General features: G+C 39.1%; 1 protein-coding gene across 3 annotated transcripts in view; it reads left to right on the top strand.

Moving 5' to 3' along the window:
• The window catches only part of LOC147033782 (fibroblast growth factor receptor-like 1), a 113,117-nt gene that overhangs the window by 90,953 nt on the left and 7,314 nt on the right, over positions 1–14,850 (top strand). For all 3 annotated transcript variants that reach the window (XM_085870849.1, XM_085870832.1, XM_085870840.1), the window contains 4 exons: positions 587–649; positions 2,006–2,173; positions 2,322–2,465; positions 7,400–7,753. In XM_085870849.1, the coding sequence (XP_085726975.1) occupies positions 587–649; positions 2,006–2,173; positions 2,322–2,465; positions 7,400–7,753 (729 nt within the window). The remainder of the gene's footprint in view (positions 1–586; positions 650–2,005; positions 2,174–2,321; positions 2,466–7,399; positions 7,754–14,850) is intronic.

The raw sequence follows: 14,850 nt of genomic DNA, 5'->3' as shown, positions 1-14,850 counted from the left end.
TGTTATTATTGTTATTATTGTTTGGTAAGTCACGTGGGGAGAACAGTTGGTGTGTGGGAAAGAGAGCGAAGAAGAAAAGGAGGAAGAGAGTTGTGGAATGAAAATAGTTCAACACATTGTTTGTCCTTTTTTTCTCCAACTAGTTCCTCATCAGCTCATAATAACCCTCTTCATGGCACAGTGTGAAGCTAACATCGCACTAAAGGAAGTATTTAATATTCATATTTACATGTGGAATACATTACTTACATGGGGAAAGGGGTAAGGGGAAATCCTTCACTGAATGCAGGTGAGTAACTTGAAATGAAATGAACAGGTACATATTATAAGACCATCTATGTTGTGCTGCAAGAATACTAAGAGGTGATAACCCCGAGATACACAAGGGGGGAGAATAAAGGGAGAGGAAGTGATCCACCTGCCCACCAGTCAGGTATTTCCTGGGACAATGATACACAACCCAATGTGAATGGGGTTGAGAGAGAGGACACCTGCACGGTTTGTAAATACAGGTAGCAATCTGTTGGAGGATTTCAACTTCAGATTTGACCTGTTATATGCGACCGTATTTGTTTTTATTCCGCAGATAGGCCGAGTGAAGCACCAACCGAGGATGTGGATGAGGGTGCAAGAAATAGTGACACCGGAAGTAAGTACCTGCGCTGCATTGCACCTCGGTGGTTGCTTTTTTTGTTGCTCATTTTCTCTTCAGTTGGTTTGATTGGTTTTCTTAATAAGTAGATTTAATTTTTAAATTATTTCATGTTCTGGTTTGGTCGAATTGGGTTCTGAGTCCAATTGCCAAAAGTATCACCTGAGACTGGAAGTTGCGAGTGGTGCTGTGACAGCAGAGAAGACTGTATCACGGAGTGCTCCATCATTTGGTGGGAGTGTTCATCTGGCATACTTGTCTCCTTAACGTTCATTAAAGAAATCCAAGATCCCACCATTTTATTTTTCTTGAAATGGGTAGCCTTGGACAAGCACCACAAAGCAGATGATATTATCCGGATCAACATTTTAGTCATTCCTATTGTGCAAAGAGCTCTTTCGAGAAGATCCAACAAAGTAGAAGGGTATTCCTCGGGGAGTAGCAACCATCTCCAATTTAATGTCAACAAAATCGAAAAGTTTTTTTCCTTTTACCTCTACCACCGAAAGTGGCAAGAGGTTATGTTTTCACCCCCTTTCTGTTGATTTGTTTGTGTGCAGGATATCTCAAAAAGTTGTGGACGGATTTGTACAAAATTTGCTGGGCAAGTTTGGTTTGTGACAAGGACAAAATACTTAGGTTTTGATGACGATCCAAATATGGATACTAGAATTTTTAAAGTGATTTTACACTATTGAGAGATAGGGCTCAAAAGGACATAACTCGTAGCTCGATATTTCAACTAGAAGGGCACTCGGTAGAGCGCATACCTCCACCCTGTAACACCTGATCCACGGGAACATATCGGGCCCCATACATTTTTGAGATATCGTGCCATATATCGTTTTTGAGCCCTTTCTCTCAATGGTGAAGAATCAATTAAAAATTGTAGTAGTCTGATCTGGATTCGGATCTTCACCAAAATCGAACCAATTGGTCATGGTCACACCCAACACGTCCACCAAGTTTCATCCGAATCTGTCCATAACTTTTTGAGATATCATGATATTTCTATGTATATATATATATATATATATATATATATATATATATATATATATATATATATATATATATATATATATATATATATATATATAAATATATATATATATATACAATAATATATATACAATAATATATATATATATATATATATATATATATATATATATATATTTACAATAATATATACATATACATATATTGATTTGGCCCTCCCAATGATGAAGAATGACTTTAAAATTATCATATCTGGATCCGGATTCAGATCTGGCTCCGCTGAGTGTCGCTCTCGTTTCATTCTAAATTGAGCAGAGTCCTGCTGATGATTTTTACTATCTTGCACTTCAGCTCCACCGCGGTTCATCCAGCCCTGGAGGATGCGACGTCGCCTTCTCCCACGACCCGCTGGTAGCTCACTGCGTCTGAAGTGCACTGCCAGTGGTGATCCACCACCTAACATCACGTGGTTCAAGGACGACCACCCGCTGGATATACCAGCACCCACCAGGGCCACAAGTATGCACACTACCGTTATCAGAGTGAATTATTTGTTCAACCCTCCCTCCATTTTATCCTTCAACGCTCCTGTTGTTGTCCCCCCCTCCCCATGAAGGTTATTTCATTTTTATAAAGTTGTGATTTGGTACTTGTGTGCCGTATACAGTGCCAAGAAAAGGCCGGAGGCGCACAAAGCCACAGTGGACGCTCACCTTACGCAAACTTCAAGTGGAAGACAGCGGGAGATACACCTGCCATGTGGCAAACCTCGCCGGGCAAATCAACGCAACGTACCGGGTGGAAGTAATTCGTACGTTCTCGGCCTTGTGCTTGTCTCAATTCCGCACTTCCCACCGCACAATCAAGCTGACATTCAACTCGAAGATTAAAGTCACATGTCACCAACTATGACACCATAAAATCAGTAATATCACTTCCATGAGTACTGATCCGCCAAAGACTTCACATCTCATGAATCGGTCATCATGGCAGTGGCATTATCTCTGACACCACTCATACGAACATTTATACAGATCCTTTGTAATCATTTTTTATTCTTTAAAAAGTATAAATGCTTCACTGTCGATTCAAACATAAATGTTGACATGAGACACGTAATGGTTTTTGTAATATTTCCTGACACTCAGTTTGGATTTATTATTGCCCAAGGCAAGCAAAGGATTCTGGGTAATGTGCACCACCAGTATTTTTGCCGATGTAGGGAGAGATGTCAGGGGCTGGTGGAGGAGGAAGGGATGGGAATGTGGTGGGGTGGTGGGGGGGGCGGGGGGGATAGATCGTGGAGGTCATATCCTGAAATTTTCTGTTTTGCTGAAACAAGCAAAGAAAACTCTGTGGAGTACCTCTAAATGAAATCGACAGATATTTTTTAAATTTAAAGTCTATATTAATATTCTTGGCAATATGGATTTTAATTACTACTTTAACTTTGTCGTTGCAAGCCGTGAACTTGTTGATCAACCATCACATATTCGTACAATCCTGAAGAACCTGTCCTGTTACATGACCATCTGTTAGTACATTACAAGACCATCTTTACTCTTGGCCAAAGATATAAAGAGGCGTTAACCCAGAGAAGAGACCTGCTTGCTCACAATTCATCTGTTAACATAAAAGGTTTCATGAAAGCAGATTTGTCACAAATTCAAACCGAATCAGGAGTGACAAATGCAAGTACCGACGATTCATAAAAGTTGCAGTTTTACAATGCTTGCGGAAGTTTCGACACATGAGATACTCACAATAGTCCAATAAATATGGTATGTTTGTAGGGGGGGTAGAGATATATTATTGTGTACTTCAGAACAGTTAGAAATGTATAGGTCAGTATGCTCTGTGTTTTGGGTAGTTCAGCCAATTTTGATGTATTAAGTAGGGAAATGTTAGCTTAAGGATTGTCCTGTTTAAATGTGCATCATATGAAGGGTGATGCGTTGTTCAATAAATAGCCAGGGTTTAACATAAAGGACCTGCATGTAAAGCCTTCTGTGAATCCCTGAGTGTGGTACCGTGTGAGGCCTTGGGAAAGAGAGGAGAGGAGCTTGAGTGGGGCGTGGCTGGAGAGTGAGGGAAGGATTTTTTGGGGCTCTCCGTGTTCTGTGCGCTCTCATGGGAGAAGGGAGGGCGCGAGTGGCTGGTTCAGCCTTGGGAGTGGGGAGTTTGTTCGGTGGGGAGAGTGTGGTGTTTGCTCGCCTGAGGAGAAGTGGCTTTGTAGTTGCCTCGACTGTTGGTCGTCATGCTTGTGTTTCTGGTTCATCTCCCTGGTTTGTCATCCTGCCTCGTCGCCTGTTTCATCACCTGCTCCCCTGTTTCATTGCCTGTTTCGTCTCCTGCTCACTTGTTCCGTCGCCTGCTTGCCTGTTCGTTGTCCTATTTTGTCGCCTGCTCACCTGTTTAGTCTCTCCTGTCAACGTGCCTGCTCCGTCATTTCGTTTGTGGCTGCTTTCACGCCATCTGTGTGGATGCTTCCGCAGAAGACAAGGCCTCGCCCACTTTTTCATTCTCTTTCCTGTCAGTGCTTGAGTCTGGTGTATGGCACCCGAGATCTATTTAGTTTAATTGTGAATAATCATTTATTTATTTTGATTCCGTGTTCTAATTCCCCCCACCACCCCCCCCCCCCCCAACTCGCCGTCGTTCCCTGCTGTCGTGATCATTTTTTCCCTGTTATTGTGTTGGGGAATAAACTCCATTAAATCAGAGCTAAGATAATTGAGTGCTGGACACGACAATATAAATTTTATATTTTTCAATATCGACTCTACTATAATAAATAGAGCTTGTGTGACCGTAGCTATGTCAACAATATTCATTCATCCATTGGTCACGGCACTGACCAATCAAGTGTGTCCAGTTTTTCCTTCACTCGTTGATTGGTTACGGCACTGAGGCTATTACAATACTGATGATTATGGAGCGGCGTCTTTATCCCATGCTTTCCTCATCACCTGTTACCTGATCACGTGTTACCTCACCTCGTGCTTCCTCACCTCTCACAGTGGTGATTACATTGTGGGTTCTTTATCACTCACTTTCCTCACCTCGTGACTCATCCTGATGATTACTACATTGATCGCGGTCCTGTGCTTGACAATTTTACATTTCTTTGACTTCCCAGACACTAAGGGGCCATCTCTATTCAGTGGGCTGACATGGGTACTTCCGTCTGGAGGGCGAGGGTGCCCGCTAGTATAAGTAAATGTGATAATGAGACACACTGGTATAATGAAAAATAAAATATAAAATACCTTGGCATTTCTTGGACTATTGCAAATATCTCATATCAATATCGGTTTGAACACTAGTCATATCAGAGTACTAATTCCAGTATTAGTTATTATAATACCCTCACTGCTCCTATGGTTGACAGTGAGTGTCCCAGAAGCAGTGGGGGCAAGAGAGTGGCATGTCTATAAGTGGGACAATTGGGTGCTCAGCCAATGGGTCACCCAGATAGCAGAGCACAGGTACGGTTCACCAGAGGACCTGGATTTGATTCCCGGTCTGGGCGTGTAATTTTCCTACATATATGTCAAAATCAGATCTCATTACTGAAGTTGGTACCAGGAAGGCTGTGCCATACCACATATTGCTGCATGCATCCTGGCTAACAGGAAATGCCTGACACACATTAACCTGTCTGTGGTACACAGAACAGTTCTGGGAGAGCCAAGGACAATTTTAATAAATAAATGCTCTTCTGCCAAAACAGTTGCATTGGCTCCACGTATTAGGCATGAGCTTAGCAGAGCTGCGGCCCTTTACAATAGGTGGTGTGGCACTTGCTTTCTGGTACCCATGACAATAATGTGGTCTGATCTTGTGTTAATGTCTTATTGGGTTTGACCAGTTCACTCTGGGGAGAAGGTTTTGCCCCTTGCTGTCAACAGGGATCTACTCCGATGGAGGAGTGGTCCAATTGTATGACCATGCATTCTGGCCCTTCGGGGTTAGAATGTGTGTGTTTGATTGACCATGTGCTCATGGGACAGTCTTGTAGGACTGTGTACTTTGGCCATGAGGTTAAAGTGCACATCCCAAGTTCTGTTTAAATGCTTCATTATATATATATATATATATATATATATATATATATATATATATATATATATATATATATATATATATATATATATTTTTTTTTTTTTTGTAAAGAAGGCCTCCCTCCCTCATAAGGCGAGGGCCAACAAGCCTGAAACACATGTCTATAGGTATTCCCTCTCCAGGGTGAATTGAAATATAAGATTGAGAAATAAATTATCTTCCTGGTATTGGCGACAGTGCTTTCCTAAAGCGATGTAGCTCTGCTAAGCTCATGCCTAATAGGTGGAGCAGTTGAGGTTTTGTGTGCAGCCTGTGGCTGCTGGTTGCATCATTTTTCCTGGAAACACAGCTGTGCCACTGATGCAGTGCTTCTGTTACCAGTAAGCTGATACTCATTTTGCCAACCTCAGAAGGACGACAGTCAGACCACCTGGTGTTATTTCAAGAGGACGACAGGGGCTCAAACTCAAGACTCTAAGATCTTACGCCAACCACCTTAACCGTCAAGCCAATACCAGGCTTATGTGGAGCTGATGCAACTGTTTAGCCAGAAGTCTATTTGTTGGGGGGGGGGGGGGGGTTGATACTCTTATTTCATTGAGACACTTTTGTGACATTTCATCCCATTCAGACTCCTCTCTTTATCCTCTATTCTATTCATTCTGTCCATTTATCCCTTCACCTCTCCTCACATCAATTGCTGTTCTTTCTTCGTACAGCTCTCTCTCTCTCTCTCAACCCAGCCCTGTTCCCGACCTCTACCTCTACTTGCCATGCACGCCTCATGTCTCTTTTGCTCGAGTCTCACGAGATGTCCATCAACAACACACAAAGGCACATTCACCCGTGATAGTCCGCATGAAAGCGGATCTTGCGAAAGGGAAGAGAGCTCACTCATCTTGGCAATTTTCAGATCGTTTGGGAGGAAAGAATTATAATTTTGGATTTGTTTGCATCATCACCGTTTTAATCCACCATTCTTGCTAACGGACACAGCTCCGTACAACTGTATGGAGCGGAGCGTTGTTATCGGAAAGAATCCGAGCCCATTCCCAAGTGGGAATCCCGGGAGCTAGAACAGCTGCCTGAAAAAGGCTCATGCAGGAATCGTGCCCGAGAAGAAGGCACGTGGGAAAGTTGGAAATTTTCAGCCGCACGTACTCGGATACACAACGCAACATCTATCAACGAGGCCCGTTCCGCTCAGAGTTTGGAGAGAAAGCCATTTCTCCCCCACCTTTCCCCCACCCCCACCCCCCCCCCCCAATAGATTAAGAAGGCAATGTGGTCGGCAGTTTCCTGTATGGCTTGACGAGTTTAGGGCAGAGTTACGGCACTGCACCCGCACAAAGAAGGATAGTGTAACCGCACAAAGACCACCTTTTTTGGTTTTGTTTCCTTGGGAATTCCCAACTTCAGTGCGAATAGGCCGAGGGACCAAACAAAGGTAGACTTTGGGTCTGGAGGTTTGGTAATCTTCGTGTCAATTCGTAATACTAATACATTTGTTAAACGACTCTCAACCTGCAATCTTATGTTTGCATCCTTCAACCTTTCCCTCCTCACACCTAGTTCTTTTGTCTCCCATTTTCCATCCCTCTTGATGGTCCCATCAATGAACCACATCCATATGTAACACCTTTCCTTTGTACCCGGACCTGTGCCGTCCCCTCCCAACAGAGCGCCTGCAATCAAAGCCGGTGTTGACCGGCACACACCCGGTGAACACCACGGTGGAGTTGGGCGGGAGCACTTCGTTGCAGTGCAAAGTTCGCAGTGACGTACGCCCCGTGGTACAGTGGCTCAAGCAGGTGCCACCAAATGCTATGCGATACCGGAACACAACGCTGGACGTGGGTGGGAGGCAGTACGTGGTACTGCCAGCCGGTGAGGTCTGGTCCAGACCAGACGGCTCATACCTAAATAAGCTGGTGATAAGCAGAGCCCGGGCACAAGATGCCGGCATGTACATCTGCCTCGGAGCGAACAACATGGGATACAGCTTCCGCAGTGCCTTCCTCACCGTACAAACAGGTACACTTGATGGAATTTAGCGCTCTTGGTTTTGCCTGAATGCAAATACTACATTTTTGCGATGAGAAAAATAATTCGTTGTAGAGAATCGTTTTGAATGTTTATTTGTTGATGATTGATGTTGGCATTGCAACTGGTCCGTGCATGGAAACCGATGTGGTGCGCGTTTCTGTGTATGCTGTTGCTATTGACTTACCAACAAGCAAAGAAACCGGTTCAGCAGCTGAGGGGGCGTGTAGCATGGGGATCTTCATGTATGTGCCACTTGTGAATATCTACAGCTGTACAGGAAACTGAATCTGGATGGGGTTTGAAACAGCAGAAGGCTTACCTTAGTTGTGTAGCTTTTCTTGGCTGCTTTATCCAGCTCTCTTTGGCGAGATTAGCAGGGGGGTTAATTATAAAGATCCTAGCCACCTGGGGATAATTGATAAGGTGAGAGCTGATTGGTTGTTCCCTTCAATTACAGATTATGGGTGAGGAACGTGGATTGGGTCCACACACACACACGGATATACCGTATATATATATATATATATATATATATATATATATATATATATATATATATATATATATATATATATATATATATATATATATATATATATATATATATATATATATATATATATATATTAATATTTCGGCACGCCCCTTTCTTTGTTCCACCATCAGATTTTTGTTACTGCATGAAATGAAACAAGCTTTGACATATATATAGTAATGATATTATTGTCTTCTTTAAGAGGCCCCTCAAAATTCGTTTTCATGATTATGGTAGTTATCTATATTAATATTTCGGCACGCCCCTTTTTTGTTCCACCATCAGATTTTTGTAACTGCATGAAATGAAACAAGCTTTGACATATATAGTAATGATATTATTGTCTTCTTTAAGAGGCCCCTCAAAATTCGTTTTCATGATAATGGTAGTTATCTATATTAATATTTCGGCATGCCCCTTTTTTTGTTCCAACATCAGATTTTTGTTACTGCATGAAATGAAACAAGCTTTGACATATATAGTTATGATATTATTGTCTTCCTTAAGAGACCCCTCAAAATTCGTTTTGATGATTATGGTAGTTAAACAGTCCATGTTCTCCATTTGCAAAATGGGAGGAATTATTGCACAAAAAAGAAATAAAAATGTTTCCCATTTTTTAGAGGACCACTAAGATGAGTTTGGCTCATAGAATCACGGTCCATTTGGGGAGAAAACAGTTGAGTTCATACCTGACTAATTTGCACTTTCCATGTGCCGTAGTTTCTTCACAAAACCATGACTTTCTGACCCAGCTAAAATCTACAAGATATGAATATGTAGACGAAACTGATCCAGCCTTTTGGATCACTTTAAAGTAGGGTGCCCTGTAATTTTAATGCGCTCTATGGATCCTCCGGAACTCACGAATGGTACACGTTGTGTAGTCACTAAACTACGTGGTAGTGTCATCGAAGTGGAAAACCTGAATGATAATTATCCATTGATTATAATCAATGGATAAAAATGATATAATATATTGTTTGAAATACATTCATGCTATCTGTCTTTTACCATATGTTGCCAGTGATGCCCGTCGAAGACGGGCAACTTTACTAATATACATATATATATATATATATATATATATATATATATACAGGGGGCTGCAAAAGTAGGTATATAGGAAGAATTATACCAGTATTACCAGTATTATAATAGTGTGAATGCCGGGGGGGGGGGGGGGGGACAGGTTGGAAATTTTTGGGATTAATATGTTTATTATTGATTATTGATATGTTTATTATTGGTATGTTATTATTGATATGCTTGTATAATCAATAAAACACGTTTTGTGTGCACGTTTTGTTTTTCATTCCTGTATACCTACTTTTGCAGCCCCCTGTATGTGTATATCCATGTGTATATATATACATATATATATATATATATATATATATATATATATGTATATACATATATATGTATATATATATATATGTATATGTATATATATATATATATATATATATATATATATATATATATATATATATATACATATATATACAAGCAGGGATACCCGTGTCTCGCACAGGAATTCCGTGGATGACGGCGGGTCTGAAGGAGTATATGTCACAGTTAATTGTAAAATTGTAGAGGCTGCCACCATTATTATTTTTTTTTCATCACCACTATAATATTATATTTTACCCACCATGTTTTATATGCAGAAGACTCGAGTTCAAAAATGTTAAGATTTATTGCCGCATCAGAAAAAAAAAACCATAATGCCTCAACAATGTGAGGCTGGTTTCATGTCATCATTTGCGACTTAATTAATTCATTCTGTCGCAAATTCCATTGGTCCCATGTCAATCGGCTGAACTTTAAAAATTAACATTACGAAATCATGTGATGACGTCATAATTCGGAAACCGGAAGTCGGAAGTACAATTCTTTTACATCGGGACACTCCCGGGTACATGTTCTGTCAGCATGTGAAGTTTGGTGTGGATCAGTCCAGTACTTTTCATGTGCATAGGTCACAGAGAAACACACACACAGACAGACACACTTTCAACTATACATATATATATATATATATATATATATATACATACTGTATATATATATATATATATATATATATATATATATATATATATATATATATATATAAATATATACATACTGTATATCCATCCAAGACACTAACCAAGGGACTGTCTTCATATTACACACTCCTAAATGACAGAATTCTTCACTTTCTATTCTCCCTAATTATATGGTCCACACATCCCCTTTGCTTCCCTCCTATTCCTCTTTCATCCACATTATTTTCCCTTTTCTCCCACTTTCTCCAAAACTCCATCCTTTTCTCCTCATCTCCTCCTTCCTTTGGACAATTATTTCACCCTCACTTTCTCCTTTTCCATGACGACTACCACCACAACCCCATCCCCTCCCCAACCTCACTCTTCCTTCCTTACATACATCATTAATTTTGTTGATTTCACTTAATGTGACAACAAAGAAAATAGAAACAATAAATAGGTACGTGCCTCCAAGTTTGAAAGATTCAGTGATTTAGTTTTCATTCAATAATCTCTGATCCAACTCGTGTTCAAAGAACAGCTTACCACACGCAGTCTTGAGAAACAAGGACATGGGCGGGATCTGCTTGCGGAAAATTTGATTTGTCGAGATGATATAAAATGTAATATTTTGTCCAAGCACTGTTAAACGGAAGTGTTTTGAAAGTGCCAAAAAGGCGATTTGTGCTCTTTAGTGTTCAGGTATATAATTAAATTTAAATAAAATAACAATTTTATAGGTCGTATTAACAAAAAAAACATTCCTGAAGTTTACCGTTGTTGATGCAGCGTCTTCACACCACCTTATTGAACATGTTACTCGAGTTATTTATGCATGTTGTTTGTGTCCTTTATAACCAGGTGTTCACATAACTGATACTCAGGTACTCATGCATGGTTTATATAAAAAACTAAATGTGTGCTTCAAAGATGCTCCGAAAGCTCAAATGCGTACTCGTAGTCCACAACAGAGGCTTTTGATGGAAGGTTTTCTCAGTGAGTGTCGGTAAGATTCTTCCATGATAATTCTGATATACCGTCCTGTACTTCTGTACTGTGATTTCAAAAAAAACAACAGATCTGAGAACACGTGATCAAAGAGGAGGTTTTCTCAGCTGGTGTTGGTATTAGATTATTCTGTGATCATTCTGATTAATGATACACTGCGATTTAAAAATTGAAGTGTTCAAAATTAAGTTTATAAATGATAACATTATAATGTACAAGTTATATTGTAAGTTTATAACTTACAAGATAAAAAAACATGAAAGGAAAATGCATGAGCAAAGAGGAGGAAGAGGACGGTTTGTGAGTGTCTTACCTGGAGCGGACGCTCTGAGAGAGCGTTTACTGAGGAGTAAGATGCACACAAAGCTGAGAGGTACTTTAAAAATCAGAGTGGTGCTTGGGAAAGTAGACGAGCATGCTCAAAGCTCACATATTGTTTATCATGAGTTCCAAACCGTCTCTGCTGGTACTCATTGGAAAACTAAATATTTAATATATATATATATATATATATATATATATATATATATATATATATATATATATATATATATATATATATATATATATATATATATATATATACACACAGTCGTGTGAACCCCTGGCTACAACATCCTTAAAAGCAGTTTGGAATGATTTTAAATTTTGTTTAACTGCCAGACAGGCAGACAGAGTAAATATTATGTCACTCCTCTGTGCACATGCGTGATCGGGATGAATTCAGAGCCAAAGTACTGATAAACTAGAGGTTTGTTCTCCAATTCATGTTCAAAATCCATTAATTTTGAAATTGTTGTTCCTCGATCATCAACGGACCTTTGGAGACAGACAGAGCGACAGACAGAGTTTTTGCTTTGCATATGTGTGGTAATTACTGAATTAAATGCTTTATTTTGTGGATTTGAAATCAGTGTCCATAACGATGATACTTCCATTCTAAATAAGGTCTAAATCTAACAATAAGTGGAGCAGCAATTCTGAGAAAAAGTGTCGTGTCATATTTACAACTTTGTAAAAATCATACATTCCAAATCCCGAGCATTTGGAAAATCACAGAAACATTAAACTATCCTTGTTGTGCAGAGAAACAGCTGAGTCTGTACAACAACCTTACTGTTTCCTCATTACATTCCACAATCTTATTCACTGGTGGATGACTCGGGTAACATGACCTGGCAGAGTAAATTTGCAATAATGTTGAATCTACAGCAGACTATGACTACTACTACTACTACTACTACTACTACTTCTTCAGGTGCCCCAATTGTTCCCACCTTATTGTGGGACTGCAGTCGTCCTGGGGAAGGTTTTTGATCAAAATCATTCACGAACAGGTTGGCCAGGCTTGACGTTCGACTGAAGCTGATTTGGGCAGGAATTTGTAATTTGTTCAGGGTGCCGGCGATAACTCACCTACTTTATACAAAAGACTTTAACGTCCATCAACTAATACCAGCAGATGGGACTCCCGTTTATTATGTTCAATTCGAGAGACAGCGCACATATTGATGAATCTCCCTGCCTGGGAAACACCAGGACGACAGTTTATGGGTTGGGATTCAAACCCAGGCGAGACAGCTTAGAGGACAGTGTGTGTACTGCTCGGCTGTCTGGTCAGCTTTAAAAAAAAAATCTCCAGCAATGATATAACTACAGTATTCAAAAAGCAGCTCAGACAAAATCATTCAAGTAAATGTTTGTGTTAATCGTAAAAGTTTGTATTAATAGTAAATGTTTGTATTGATAGTAAAAGTTTGTATTAATAGTTTGTGTTTGTATTAATAGTAAATGTTTGGATTAATCCTAAATGTTTGTATTAATAGTAAAACTTTGTATTCATCATAAATGTTTGTATTAATAGTAAAAGTTTGTATTAATCGTAAAACTTTGTATTAATCATAAATGTTTGTATTAATAGTAAAACTTTGTATTAATCATAAAAACTTTGTATTAATAGTTTGTGTTTGTATTAATAGTAAAAGTTCGTATTAATAGTAAAACTTTGTATTAATCGTAAAACTTTGTATTGATAGTAAAAAGATTGTATTAATAGTAAATGTTTGTATTAATAGTAAAACTTTGTATTGATAGTAAAAGTTTGTATTAATAGTTAGTGTTTGTATTAATAGTAAAAGTTTGTATTAATCGTAAAAGTTTGTATTCATAGTAAAACTTTGTGCTAATAGTAAAACTTTGTATTAATCGTAAATGTTTGTATTAACAGTAAAAGTTTGGATTACAGTCAAACTTTGTACTAATAGTAAAACTTTGTATTAATCATAAATGTTTGTATTAATAGTAAAAGTTTGGCTCAGATTAATATAATATTTGTTTGCGGTCATGTAATTTTAATTGTGCTCGAAACATTATTTCATCACTGATGCAACGACTAATATGGTAATATTTTAAGCCTGTAGGGTGACATGACTGAGATTCTTGCTAGCGTTCGGCCTATTACGAGCTCATTCTGCGTTGCTTGTTTTTCTTGCGTCTGTTTCAAACTGTTTTCACTGTTCCATTATGTTCATTGACATTTCACCTTTAGCAAGGTGATGGATGACTAACAGGAGGTTTCTAACCTATGCTTGTCTCCTTTTCCTCGAAAGTACATATTTCATTCCCTTGGGCGATCTGATCTTTAAGGGTCATGGGATCGCATAAATTTGCTGTCGATGACCTATGGCCAAAATGTTTAAAATTACTGTGCGGACATGATCATATCGAAAAGTTAACATGACCTTGCATTTATGCAGCAGATCAGTGAGTGAATCATATGATGGTTGGTGACAGTGAAATAATCTTGTGGGACATCATTGGGTTTATAAACAATTGATATTTCCTCAAGCTCGTTGATGAGCTTATCCATATAGCGTAGGTCAGTGTAGTTTGACATTAATTCAGTAGACAATGGACAATATGGTATATGAGATTTGAACCTGGGTGTCATGAGCCGTCAGTTCATATGGGAACACAAACAAGCTAAAATCCATTTTAAACACCAGACTGAATAATTTACGTTTTGTAGCCCACCGATAGCCTCGATCTGCATCCGGACCTGAACCAAAACCTAATCGGCTTGTTCTTGGTACCGAACCAACTCATCCACAACTTTTTAAAATATCGTGCTCTTAGACAAACAGACAAGAAAGATGCTGTGCAGAGCACTATACTTTTGAAATCCAAATAAATAATAGTTGCCATGGAAACAGAAATTCTGTAATTTGGAAAATTTGACCTTTCAAGTGTTTTACATGATGGAATGTTGTGCATGACAAATTTAGTTGATTATATTTTCTGTTTTACATGTTTTGGATGGCATTGGCCTTGACCTTTGATCACGTTTTACCAAAATCTCCTCAAATATAATGCACATACATACAGATACACTGTGTAAGTTTCGATTTCTTGAAAAATTACTGAGGTTTGCTAATAACAAATTCACAAAAAGGCCCCTTTTGATTATAATGGGGGTGAAATTGTTGTCTTGGAAACCATTGACCTGT

The sequence above is a fragment of the Eptatretus burgeri genome, chromosome 1 (assembly GCF_056783735.1).
Source record: "Eptatretus burgeri isolate ZD-2024b chromosome 1, Ebu_testis_v1, whole genome shotgun sequence".
Classification (NCBI taxonomy): Eukaryota; Metazoa; Chordata; class Myxini; order Myxiniformes; family Myxinidae; genus Eptatretus; species Eptatretus burgeri.
The sequence above is the reverse complement of the archived record's forward strand: the minus strand, read 5'-3'. Positions and strand labels throughout refer to the sequence as shown.